Source organism: Salvelinus alpinus, chromosome 11 (assembly GCF_045679555.1).
Source record: "Salvelinus alpinus chromosome 11, SLU_Salpinus.1, whole genome shotgun sequence".
NCBI lineage: Eukaryota > Metazoa > Chordata > Actinopteri > Salmoniformes > Salmonidae > Salvelinus > Salvelinus alpinus.
In genome coordinates this window covers 49,405,726-49,418,769 of record NC_092096.1, presented here as the reverse complement: position 1 = coordinate 49,418,769, position 13,044 = coordinate 49,405,726, and the positions used below count along the sequence as shown (strand labels likewise).

The 13,044-nt window shown below is 43.1% G+C and overlaps 1 protein-coding gene across 2 annotated transcripts in view; it reads right to left on the bottom strand.

Annotated features, from left to right (window-relative positions):
- LOC139534868 (neurogenic protein mastermind-like) overlaps positions 1-13,044 on the bottom strand; it is a 116,824-nt gene that overhangs the window by 49,338 nt on the left and 54,442 nt on the right. For both annotated transcript variants that reach the window (XM_071334361.1, XM_071334360.1), the window contains one exon: positions 9,499-11,397. In XM_071334361.1, the coding sequence (XP_071190462.1) occupies positions 9,499-11,271 (1,773 nt within the window). In that variant the 5' untranslated portion in view covers positions 11,272-11,397. The remainder of the gene's footprint in view (positions 1-9,498; positions 11,398-13,044) is intronic.

The window sequence follows — 13,044 nt, the reverse complement described above, 5'->3', positions numbered from 1 at the left end:
AGCACTGCGATGCAGTGCTCTAGACCACTGCGCCACCCGGGAGGCCCCAAACTATGAGATCTTGTTGTTGACAACACAAAGTCTGCCTTCAACATCTAGAAGAGCAACGCCTGCCAGTGGCAACGCCTGTGTGTTGGTATTAGTCAATGTGCCTCTGTTTGTGTACAACTGAAGGTGGGTGTTTGTCTGCAAATAGTGCCGTTCTGCCAGAGACTGTGTGTGAGTTTGAGGTCTGCCTTAGCGTGTGTATGTCTCTGTGTGTGTGTGTGTAAGCCCCTACTCCTCTGCTCCCAGAATCCAGTCGCCAAGACTGTCTGACTCCGTACTGTCTGTCTCTGTCACTCCCTTTCTGCCCCCTCACACGCACACACGCACACACACCTGTTTGTATAACAGGACATTAATTCAGCAACGTAATTAAGTACTAAATACTACTATGGATATAAATACATCTCTATCATGTGTGTGAGTGAGTATGTGTGTTTACGACTGCTATTGTTAGTGCTTGTTGAGACTAAACTCTCTCTTCATTAATAGTTTAATACTAAAGAGCTGATTATAAACTGTCTATAAATATTAGGCCCTAATCTAGTGTTAACAACACTAAGTACTCTCTACTACTACTGCATGACAATGATTATGAATATGACTACTACTACTACTACTACTGTATGACAATGATTATGAATACGACTACTACTACTGTATGAAAATGATTGAGAATACGACTACTACTACTACTACTACTACTGTATGACAATGATTATGAATATGACTACTACTACTACTACTACTACTACTACTGTATGACAATGATTATGAATATGACTACTACTACTGCTACTACTGCTACTACTACTACTGTATGACAATGATTATGAATATGACTACTACTACTACTACTACTACTATATGACAATGATTATGAATATGACTACTACTACTACTACTGTATGACAAAGATTATGAATATGACTACTACTACTGCTACTACTGCTACTACTACTACTGTATGACAATGATTATGAATATGACTACTACTACTACTACTACTACTACTGTATGACAAAGATTATGAATATGACTACTACTACTGCTACTACTGCTACTACTACTACTGTATGACAATGATTATGAACATGACTACTACTACTGCTACTACTACTACTGTATGACAATGATTATGAATATGACTACTACTACTACTACTGTATGACAAAGATTATGAATATGACTACTACTACTGCTACTACTGCTACTACTACTAGGCTACACTCCAGTGTTGTAGTACTTCGAGACCGGTCTCGAGTTTGGTCTCAAGACCACCTATTGAGTGTCTCGGTGTCAGATACATGTGTACTTGGTCTTGACAGTGAGGACTCGTAATTTCTTCCCGAGACCAGCTGTGACCAGCAGGGTAAAAAAACTCAGAATTATCAGCTTCCATTCAGTCAATGCATAAACACGCTTCACCATGACGTACAATAAGGCATTGTTGGCAGAATAGATTAATATAATTCACCAATACACTTCTTGGTAGTCCAAAAAATATTGCTATCAGGTTGTAAATCACAGCTGGCCTGGTACATTGTTTTATGCCTCCATTCGGGATGCACTGTTTCAGTTTCAATGACTCAATATTTTTGACAAAAACAGACAAATGTCAATAAGGCTGGGAATGTCAATACAATCAAACTAGCAAGGGCAATAATCACAAGTCAGCCACGACGTGGCAAATAGGCTAGCGCATCTATTTTTGTGGCAAGTTAAAAACATGGAGCCTAACGTTAGCTAGATAGCTAGCTAGCTGCTAGGAGGATGTCATGTCATGCCATTGGAGTAGTGGGTGACTTTTCCCCCCTCATATCGTTTTTCAGTGGCTATACACAGCTAGAGATGGCGAGAAAGAACTTGAACGACTGTTATCGAGTTAGCATATCTCTTGCGTTGGCAAATTCTGAACAACTGATGCATTTACAAACGAGCAACACCCGCTGAATATGACCGGTGTCAGTAAACACAGATGAAAAAAATAATAGTTAGTCACGAACGCTCTAGCTAACATGTAAACAACCCAAGCCAGCTCTGCTACGGCGAGTACAATGGTCCGAGTGAGGTGTTCTCTCATTTGTTGTTGTTGTGCATAACTGAGGAAGAGAGAGCATATCTTTTCATGGTTGTTTGATCAATAGGACTGTAAAGTTCCCAAATGTAAGAGGACTCCCGTAGTGTTTACATATTTGCAGAAATACATTCAGGAGTATTTTGTGGCTTTTGGTGAATGTGTTCTAATGACCTAAAGTCGTTCACAGTGAATGATGGCAGGTCCTATTGGCAAATGGCTTGTTTGTGTCAGGGCCTACTGTAGGTCGGATTGACTATAGCGCACCTGTCTGTGTAGACTCCGGTCCTGGACAAGACAGATGTGTTTTTTTTATTTTTTTTATTTAATATATATATATTTTACCTTTATTTTACGAGGCAAGTCAGTTAAGAACAAATTCTTATTTACAATGACGGCCTAGGATCAGTGGGTTAACTGCCTTGTTCAAGGGCAGAACGACAGATTTTTACCTTGTCAGCTCGGGGATTCGAGTATAGGTAATTCCCAAACATGAAAATGTGAAAATGACCATATCTATGTGGTCGCTTCCTGGGGGTGTATATGAACAGATTTTTCAAAGATTTCATGTTTCTAAAATGCAAAAAAAAATCACACACCTAAGTTATTTTCAAAGAGATGGCTAACAACAGCAAGCGTGCTGCAATAAAAAAAAAACACAGTTCCACTCACCAGATGATCATTTGAAAATCATTCTTGAAAATTGAGACGCTAACAAATTAGCAGCAACATCCTCTTCTGATAACACCTGCTGCAGCCGCTGCAAACTAGCCCGACAACAAAAGCTAGCTTGCGAGACCATCGGAAAAAAACAGCTCGCTAAAACTACAGCTCGCTGAGCAATCTCTCAGAGTTATGACCCAAAGCTTTACTGGACTTTTTGTATTAGATATTTTCCAACTTTTATACCTGTGCTTTTCTTTCCTGTTCAGGGTGAAAGCACAAGTTGAGTGTTTTTTATTTTTATATTGTTGGCCTTCAAGAAGGCAGAAGATCCCATACGTTTTTGTAAAAATGGTCCCATCCATTAAGTGAAAATGTGATTGGTTGATTCCACTGTCACTCCAAAATTTTACCCTAATACAGTTGAATGACAGACACCTTTACCTAGCATCTGATGGCTTAGCCAATGGCTGATGTAGCTAGCTAAAGCTAGATTTATCTCCCCAGAGACCAACAAAGAAAAATCCCGATTGGAACTTTTTTCTTCTTCAGCTTCCTTTCCTTTCCTTTCCAACAGAAACCGAAGAGATTAAATCAGAACGTCATTGAAAATAATGATATTATTATCGTTAATATTTTAGAAATCCTTAGCCCTTCTCTGAAGGCGTAGAAGGCTGATTGTTCACCACTGTGTTTGGGTTAGTAATCATTTGTAGAGTGGCTCTATTTATTTTCCCTCAGCATGCATTTATTTGAATTGTTTTTATGTCTAAAGAATCCATATGTTCTGTTTCGGGGACATTTTGAACTCTTATGATGGTGGTGATTTGACAACATGACAATCATGGTCTTGAATTGGACTCGCATTTTTCTGGTCTCGGGTTTTGACACGGTCTCGGACCCCTTGTCCCCCTCCCGGTCTCGGTCTCGCCACCTCTCCGGTCTTGGTCTTGACTCGGACTCAATTTGCTCAGGTCTTGGTCTTGAATCGGTCTCTCTTTAGGTGGTCTCAAACACAAGACTGCTACACTCTAAAAAATTCTTGGTTAAAAACAACCCGATTTGGGTTGTTTGGTAACCAAGCGCTGGGTAAATATTGGACAGAACAGACACCGGGTTATTTTGACCCAACCAGTTGGGTTGTTTGGATTACCCAAACATGGGTTCATTTAACCATCAGTTGGATTTTTATTCACTTTCATGCTGGGTCTTTTTTAATGTAATCCATAGGTTATTTCCAGAAGGCGTGGCTTTCAGATAGTTCTTTTTGGAGACCCTTGAGGGTAAATGTCATTCCTGTTCATCATGTTAAGTCGATGAAACATGAAACATTTTACTTTAATATTTTTGCACATTACACAGTTTAATATAACATCTATAACATTATTATTTACATGCATGTATTGTAACAAAGTGGTCATTTTTATTATGTACTAGATCATATGGGCCGATTTTTTTCTCAGACATAAATAAACAATTCCAGGTGAAAGCCAAAGGCCATAGTTTTCTACATTATTCAAAATATTGCCACCTTGCTAGAATGATGAATACAGCCATAGCAAAAACAGTGCAAAAGTGCTGTCAGCCTCGGAGGTAGGACAAACAGAGAGAGAGATGGAGAGAGTGTGGGAGAGGAGAAGAGAGGAGGGGGTGAATAGGAAGAGGAGGAGGAGGGAGGTTGTGACTAGCTCAGGTCAAGGAGATTTGATAAGTTCGTACATACGGTGTGTGTGTGTATATATATCTCTCTGGAGCAACAAGGTCTCATAATTTCCCTTCGAAATGTGATGTTTTATGGATGAACGTCCACACTTAAACACACCCTCTGTCTGGTGTGTCGTCAACCACCACCGAACTCAACACAGTTCACCTGTGTTACCACACACACACACACACACACACACACACACACACACACACACACACACACACACACACACACACACACACACACACACACACACACACACACACACACACACACACACACACACACACACACACACACACACACAGCTATACATTCCTGTGGTGTGTAAATAACAGGCTCACATAGAAAAACACTTACAACAGTATGAGCACATAGCAGGCCTTAATACACATTTTTTTTCCCTTTGTGTGGGTGAGTGAGTGTGTGTGTGTTTCTCCCTGCTCACAGCTGCACAGCCCTAAACCAGAAGTCAGAGAAAGAAGAACAGTCAACAGGGAGAGAGGGAGGAAGAGAGGGAGTGAAAGAGAGAGGGAGAGAGAGAGAAAGAGAGCGAGACAGAACGCAGAAAGAGAGAGTGAGTGAAGGAAGCAAGAGGAAGAGTGAAAGAGAGAAAACGGAAGAGACAGTCAGTGCAAGGAACTCCCCTTTAAATGCACCTCAGCTCGTGTAGGTGGACAGAGCGAGAGAGAAAGAGAGAGAGAAAGAGAGTGAGGTGTAGAGAGAAAGAGAGAGAGAGAGAGAGAGCTGTAGAGAGACAGAGAGAGGGGGAAGAGAGAGAGGGGAGAATGAGAAGTAAAAAGAAGGAGAGGGGGAGAGAGCAGCCAGGTCACACAAGATCCAATGCAGTATTTGACGTTCATCCAGGGCCCCAGGACGTCGGGAGATGCCTTCAATACCGACCACTAGGGGCATTGGTGTGCGCTATTACCATCAAGTAGGCTCCTGGCTTTCTAAGGCGTTGTGGATGGGGATGGTGGATGGGCATAATTAATGCCTAAACTTAACCATCGAGTTGTTTCTGTTTTAACCCTATCCCAATCCTTAACCCTTAAGTTAACTAATCGTAATTAATGCCTAAACTTAACCATAAAAACTCACACTGAAGTCAGAATGTGTCAGATAGTGAGATTTTGTTGGCGAGAGACAAGAGAAAGAGAGGGAGAGAGGCCTTTCCATAGAAGTGCGTGCGTGTGTGTGTGGGAGGGAAGGTTAGGGAGGGGAACCCCACTTGAGTCAACAAATACGAAAAAGCTGCTATTGCCAGGAAAACCCTGCCTTGAGTTCACACGACAGAACTGGGCTTTAGAAAACTGCACTCGGTGTGTGCGCGTGTGCTTGTGCGTGCGTGTGTGTGTGTGCGCGCGTGCGTGTGTGCGCGTGCGTGTGTGCACGTGCGCTACACGTAAGTGTGGATGATTGAGTGCTTAATATGTTTTCTGTCATGTGGGAGTGCTCATTACCTGAACAATGCCTTGTGGTGTATCTTTTTAGAATGTGCGTGTTATGTGTATATTGTGTGTACGGGGGATGTTTAAATTGTGTTTTAGTGTGTATTTGTGAGTGCTGCTTAAGACAAATGTGAATGCTGTGTGTGCATACGTGTTTACATTTGTATGTGTGTATGTGTGTGTGTGTGTGTGTGTGTGTGTGTGTGTGTGTGTGTGTGTGTGTGGTGCGTGCGTGCGCGTGCGTGCACGTGCGTGCACGTGCATGCATACACGTGTACATTAGTGTGTGTTTCTGTGGTGTGTGTGTCTTTTTAGATTGGGTTTCAAATTGCCGCGGCAGCATTCTCTCCTGCAGCAGCAAGCAGAATCTTTGAGGCAGAGAGAGCGCGGTGTGTTTGAAGCTCCTATCCCCCCTCCTCTCTCTCTCTCTCTCTCTCTCTATCTGTCTCTGTCTCTCTCTGTCTCTGTCTCTCTCTCTCTCTCTCTCTCTGTCTCTCTCTCTCTCTCTTTCTCTCTCTGTCTCTGTCTCTCGTTCTCTCTCTCTCCCTCTCTCTCTCTCTCTCCTCCCCCTTCTCTGCCCAGTAGCACTCTTTCAGCATGCACTCCAATAAAGGATAATGAATTTTTAGAAAAGAGGGGATAAGAGAGAAGGAGGGAGAGGGGGGGTGAGTGGGAGGGGGAAGGGTTGGCCTCTCGGAAGGAGTGAGTAAGCGCTAAAGGGGCCCCTCAGTTAATAAGCCCCTAACACACACACCTCCTAAAAAACACCTCCCTCCAAAACCGTCCTCCTATACACTGTAAAACCAAGTGTGTAGGCTCTGTTTCTGAAACATGTTTTAAGGGATTTTGAATTTCAATGAAAACATGTCACAGTGTTTAGATTGCTTATTCGCTGTAACACTTTTTAAAACACTTCTCTCCTATTTTACAACCAGGAAGTATATTAGGGTAGATGTAGCAAATAGGGAATCGTGTCTTTACAGTAAGTAAGTAGGCAACTTGGAAAGGGGCCCTCCTAACCACTGCATGTACATTAAATACATGAAATAGATATTTATGACTGTGGTGACTTTTAATTAGTTTATAGTGTATAGTGCACTACTTTTCACCAGCCCTTGGTCAAAAGCAGTGCACTATATAGTGAATAGGGTGCCATTTGGTTTAAGGTACCGCCACACAAAGGAAGAGATTCCTCCACTCCCTGTTCCCTTCTGTCTTCTACATAATTAATCTAACACAGCCCCCCCATCCCTCCACACACACACACTGACTTCTCTCCTCCTTCCCCCTTTGAAAAACAGCAGGCCCCCCCCCCCCTCTACGTAGCTACCCCTCTTCTGCCCGCCTACACTCCCCACCACAACTACTCCCCACCTCTCCTGTGCTCTCCGTTGCACTCTCCCTCTCCGCTGCTCTCTCTCCCCTTATCCTGTCCTCTATAACCTTGCCCCCTTTTGCTGAACTCCAAACGCTGCAGACAGCGACACTTCATGATGGAATACCACATCACACGAACAAGGCTACAGTTCTCGTAGCCTTTTCTCAGTAAATTCTCTCCAGGCCTAAAAAGTCAGTCCAAAGCAGCAGAAACAGTCGAGCACAACAGTTCCACACTAACATCCAATTTCCTCCCGATCACACATACACTACCGGTCGAAAGTTTTAGAACACCTACTCATTCAATGATTTTTCTTTATTTTTACTATTTTCTACATTGTAGAATAATAGTGAAGACATCAAAACGATGAAATAACACATATGGAATCGTGTAGTAACCCAAAAAGTTTTAAACAAATCAAAACATATTTTATATTTGAGGTTCTTCAAATAGCCACCCTTTGCCTTGATGACAGCTTTGCACACACTTGGCATTCTCTCAACCTGGAATGCTTTTCCAACAGTCTTGAAGGAGTTCCCACATATGCTGAGCACTTGTTCGCTGCTTTTCCTTCACTCTGCGGTTTGACTCATCCCAAACCATCTCAATTTGTTTGAGGTCGGGTGATTGTGGAGGCCAGGTCATCTGATACAGCACTCCATCACTCCCCTTCTTGGTCAAATAGCCCTTACACAGCCTAGAGGTGTGTTGTCCTGTTGAAAAACAAATGATAGTCCCACTAAGCGCAAACCAGATGGGATGGCGTATCTCTGCAGAATGCTGTGGTAGCCATGCTGGTTAAGTGTGCCTTGAATTATAAATAAATCTCAGACAGTGTCACCAGCAAGGCACCCCCACACCATAACACCTCCTCCATGCTTTACGGTGGGAAATACACATGCAGAGATCATCCGTTCACCCACACCGCGTCTCACAAAGATACGGCGGTTGGAACCAAAAATCTCAAATTTGGACTCATTAGACCAAAGGACAAATTTCCACCGGTCTAATGTTCATTGCTCGTGTTTCTTGGCCCAAACAAGTCTCTTCTTCTCATTGGTGTCCTTTGGTAGTGGTTTCTTTGCAGCAATTCGACCATGAAGGCCTGATTCACACAGTCTCCTCTGAACAATTGATGTTGAGATGTGTCTGTTACTTGAACTCTGAAGCATTTATTTGGCCTGCAATTTCTAAGGCTGGTAACTCTAATGAACTTATCCGCAGCAGAGGTAACTCTGGGTCTTCCATTCCTATGACTGTCCTCATGAGAGCCAGTTTCATCATAGCTCTTGATGGTTTTTGCGATTGCACTTGAAGAAACTTTCAAAGTTCTTGAAATGTTCCGGATTGACTGACTTTCATGTCTTAAAGTAATGATGGACTGTCATTTCTCTTTGCTTATTTGAGCTGTTCTTGCCATAATATGGACTTGGTCTTTTACCAAATAGGGCCATCTTCTGTATACCCCCCCCCCCCCCCACCCTGTCACAACACAACTGATCATCCCTCCACACACAACGGAACCGCATTAGGAAGGAAAGAAATTCCACATATTAATTTTTAAGAAGGCACACCTATTAATTGAAATGTATTCCAGGTGACTACCTCATGAAGCTGGTTGAGAGAATGCCAAGAGTGTGCAAAGCTGTCGTCAAGGCAAAGGGTGGCTATTTGAAGAATCTCAAATATTAAATATTTAACCCTTTTTTGGTTACTACATGATTCCATGTGTTATTTCATAGTTTTGATGTCTGCACTATTATTCTACAATGTAGAAAATAGTAAGAATTAAGAAAAACCCTTGAACAAGTAGGTGTTCTAAAACTTTCAACGGGTAGTGTAGTCAATCACCACAAAAAAAGACTGGAGTGGGACTCCAGTACTAAAGGACAACATTTGCGACAGGCCTTGAGAAAAACTTCAATATAAAAGTACAACAATACACAGCATTAAGTTCCCTGAACAAAAAGACAACTAAAGCAGTAACCCAACACAGACATGACCTCAGAGTGTACTGGAACCAAAATGAATACTCTGCCACTGCTAAAAGTGTAAATAAAGAGGCAGTACTGACAACTTTTGCACCCCAATAAATACTACAACCAGGAAATATAACCATTCAATCACCGCTCTACATACTGCAACCAGGAAGTAAAATCGACCAATCATGACTCACCTCTCTACAGTGTTGTGGCCCCATGATTCCTGCTGCGGCCTGCTGCATTGCTGCTCTCTGCTGCATCCTCTGTTGCAATAGATGGGCATGGTTCGCTGCTACTGACGAGGGTGTTCCGGCTGCACCACCATGCTGCATTCCACGGTAACCAGCCATGGGGTTGGGGGGTCCACCCTGTCCAGGGCCCATAGGGGGTCCACCCCCTCCTCCCATCTTCTGCTGGGGGTCCAGGTCAAAATGGCGGAGGGGCTTGGTGTTGGTGAAGGAATATGAGGGTTCCTGGTGCGGGACTCCACCAGCACATGGTTTGGACATGGACGGGTGTTGGCCCAGTTGGGCGTTCGTCTGTAGCTGTTGCGTATTTGAATGTTGCTGTTGTTGTTGTTGATGTTGTTGTTGTTGTTGTTGCATGAGTAGCTTGAGGCTGCTGGGTTGACCCGCCGTCATGGCTTTGTAGAGCTGACTCGACATGTTGTTGTTGGGTCCTGACCCGTTCTGGGTGCTGTATGGATGTGGTTGTTGGGTTTGGGGTAGGGGTAGGGGTAGAGGTTGGTTCTGGGGTTGAGGTTGATGCTGGGACTGGAGCGCCGGGCTTTGGTGAGGCTTGTCGGTTCGGTAGGGGGGCGATGGCCTTGTGGAGCCTGATGTCGGTGCACCTCCACTGGGCATGTAGTTGGCTTGTGACCCCTGGATGTTGGATGAAGTGCTGGATGTGCTGGTGTTTCCTAAAGGTAGAAGGGTACTCTGTGGGCTAAAGGGGGGTTGGGCGAGAGCCGGACTGCCTAGCTTATCTGGGCGGTAGGGTGGTGAAGGCCCTGCGGACGGAGCTGGAGCCAGGATGGAGATCGACATTGAACCCTGGGGGCTTTGAATGCTTCCAGCCGGGCTGAATGGTTGTTGGTGGAGAGGGGAGGAGTTGGGGAGTTTCTGCCCGCCCCAGGGTGAGCCTTGCTGGGATAGAGGAGGCATAGAGGCCTGGGTCTGGGGTTGATTCTGGGTCTGGTTCTGGGGGATAGGGGTGTTGGAGGAAAGGTGTTTGTTGGAGTTGGACGCCATTTGCTGGAGCTGTTGAGCTCGCGATACCTCGTGCCAAGTAGACCCGGGTCGAGAGGAGAGGGCGGCGGATAACATCGGAGAACGTGCTTGGTTCTGGGATGAAGAGGAATGATGTGGTGAAGCCGAGAGAGGCGAGGGAACAGGTTTGGAGGGGTGGGGGATGGAGTAGGGTGCTCCGGCCAGACTTGGGCCTACTTGGGGAGACCCTCCTTGTGGAAAGCCTGGGGAGTGGGTGAGGTGGCTCTCCAGGTGAGATGTTGGTCTCTGGGGGGAGCGTTTGGGTGAATGTGGGTGGATGTACCCTGGCCCTGATCCTTGATTCTGCTCCTCTTTATTCCCCAGTATCTTGTCCAGATCCAACTCCTGCAGAGAAGGATCTGGGTTCTTGGTCAACTCATCCAGAATATCCTGGAGCTCCTGCTCAACCGATGGGGCCGACGAGGAGCTTCCATTGGGGTGAAATTGTCCTCCTCCACCAACACTTCCAGGCCCCCCAGACCCAGGACTCGCCTTAGGGGGCATGGAGTAGGGTGACCCTAGCCCGTTGTTCCCATTCCCCAGCCTGTTACCTTCAAGTGACCCCTGACTTCCAGGACCTCCATGACCTCCAGGACTGGGTCCTCCAGAGTAAGAGCTCTGCTGGAAGCTGGTACCCATGGCGAGGGTCACATCCTCCAGGCAGAGACGCTTGGTGGGCCCCCCGTGCCCCTGGGTCATGGAGGAACCGTCGGAGGTACCGTTCAGACCCAGACCAGGGCCGTTACCGGGCCCTTGGCCCTGCCGTAAGCCCCCCTGGTGGGCCCCCTCAGTCGCAGTCAGCCTCCTCTTCAGTGATCCAGACAGCTGGAGGAACGCGAAAGAGAGAAGAGATAGTGAGTACATAAAAAATGACCAAGCACAATGACTGTTAGAACAGAGCACCCGGCACAGTCAGACACTCGATGATAAAAACACATTCTACAAACTCATGTAGTCATAGAGGGTCAATAGAAGCACAAAGGCATGAAAATAAGGCATTTTTCATGAAAGACATTAAAAAGTTATATTGTCGACATTTTAGCTTTCTATTGTCGGGCGAAGCTCGATAGATAATAAGTTCTCAATAGATAGTCTCAATAGATAATAAGGTCTCAATAGATAATAAGGTCTCAATAGATAATAAGGTCTCAATAGATAGTCTCAATAGATAATAAGGTCTCAATAGATAGTCTCAATAGATAATAAGGTCTCAATAGATAATAAGGTTTCAATAGATAATAAGGTCTCAATAGATAATAAGGTCTCAATAGATAATAAGGTCTCAATAGATAATAAGGTTTCAATAGAAAATAAGGTCTCAATAGATAATAAGGTCTCAATAGATAGTCTCAATAGATAATAAGGTCTCAATAGATATTCTCAATAGATAATAAGGTCTCAATAAATAATAAGGTCTCAATAGATCGTCTCAATAGATAATAAGGTCTCAATAGATAGTCTCAATAGATAATAAGGCCGCAATAGATAGTCTCAATAGATAATAAGGTCTCAATATATAATAAGGTCTCAATAGATAGTCGTAATAGATAATAAGGTCTCAATAGATAATAAGGTTTCAATAGATAATAAGGTCTCAATAGATAATAAGGTTTCAATAGATAATAAGGTCTCAATAGATAATAAGGTCTCAATAGATAATAAGGTTTCAATAGAAAATAAGGTCTCAATAGATAATAAGTTCTCAATAGATAGTCTCAATAGATAACAAGGTCTCAATAAATAATAAGGTCTCAATAGATAATAAGGTCTCAATAGATAGACTCAATAAATAATGTCTCAATAGATAATACGGTCTCAATAGATAGTCTCAATAGATAATAAGGTCTCAATAGATAGTCTCAATAAGGTCTCAATAAATAATAAGGTCTCAATAGATAGTCTCAATAAATAATACGGTATTAATAGATAGTCTCAATAGATAATAAGGTCTCAATAGATAATACGGTCTCAATAGACAGTATCAATAGATAATAAGGCCTTAATAGATAATACGGTTTCAATAGATAATAAGGCCTCAATAGATATTCTCAATAGATAATAAGGTTTCAATAGATAATAAGGTCTCAATAGATAGTCTCAATAGATAATAAGGCCTCAATAGATAATAAGGTCTCAATAGATAATAAGGTCTCAATAGAAAATAAGGTCTCAATAGATAATAAGGTCTCAATAGATAGTCTCAATAGATAATAAGGTCTCAATAGATAATAAGGTCTCAATAGATAATAAGGTCTCAATAGATAATAAGGTTTCAATAGAAAATAAGGTCTCAATAGATAATAAGGTCTCAATAGATAGTCTCAATAGATAATAAGGTCTCAATAGATAATAAGGTCTCAATAGATAGTCTCAATAGATAATAAGGTCTCAATAAATAATAAGGTCTCAATAGATAATAAGGTCTCAATAGATAGACTCAATAAATAATAAGGTCTCAATAGATAATACGGT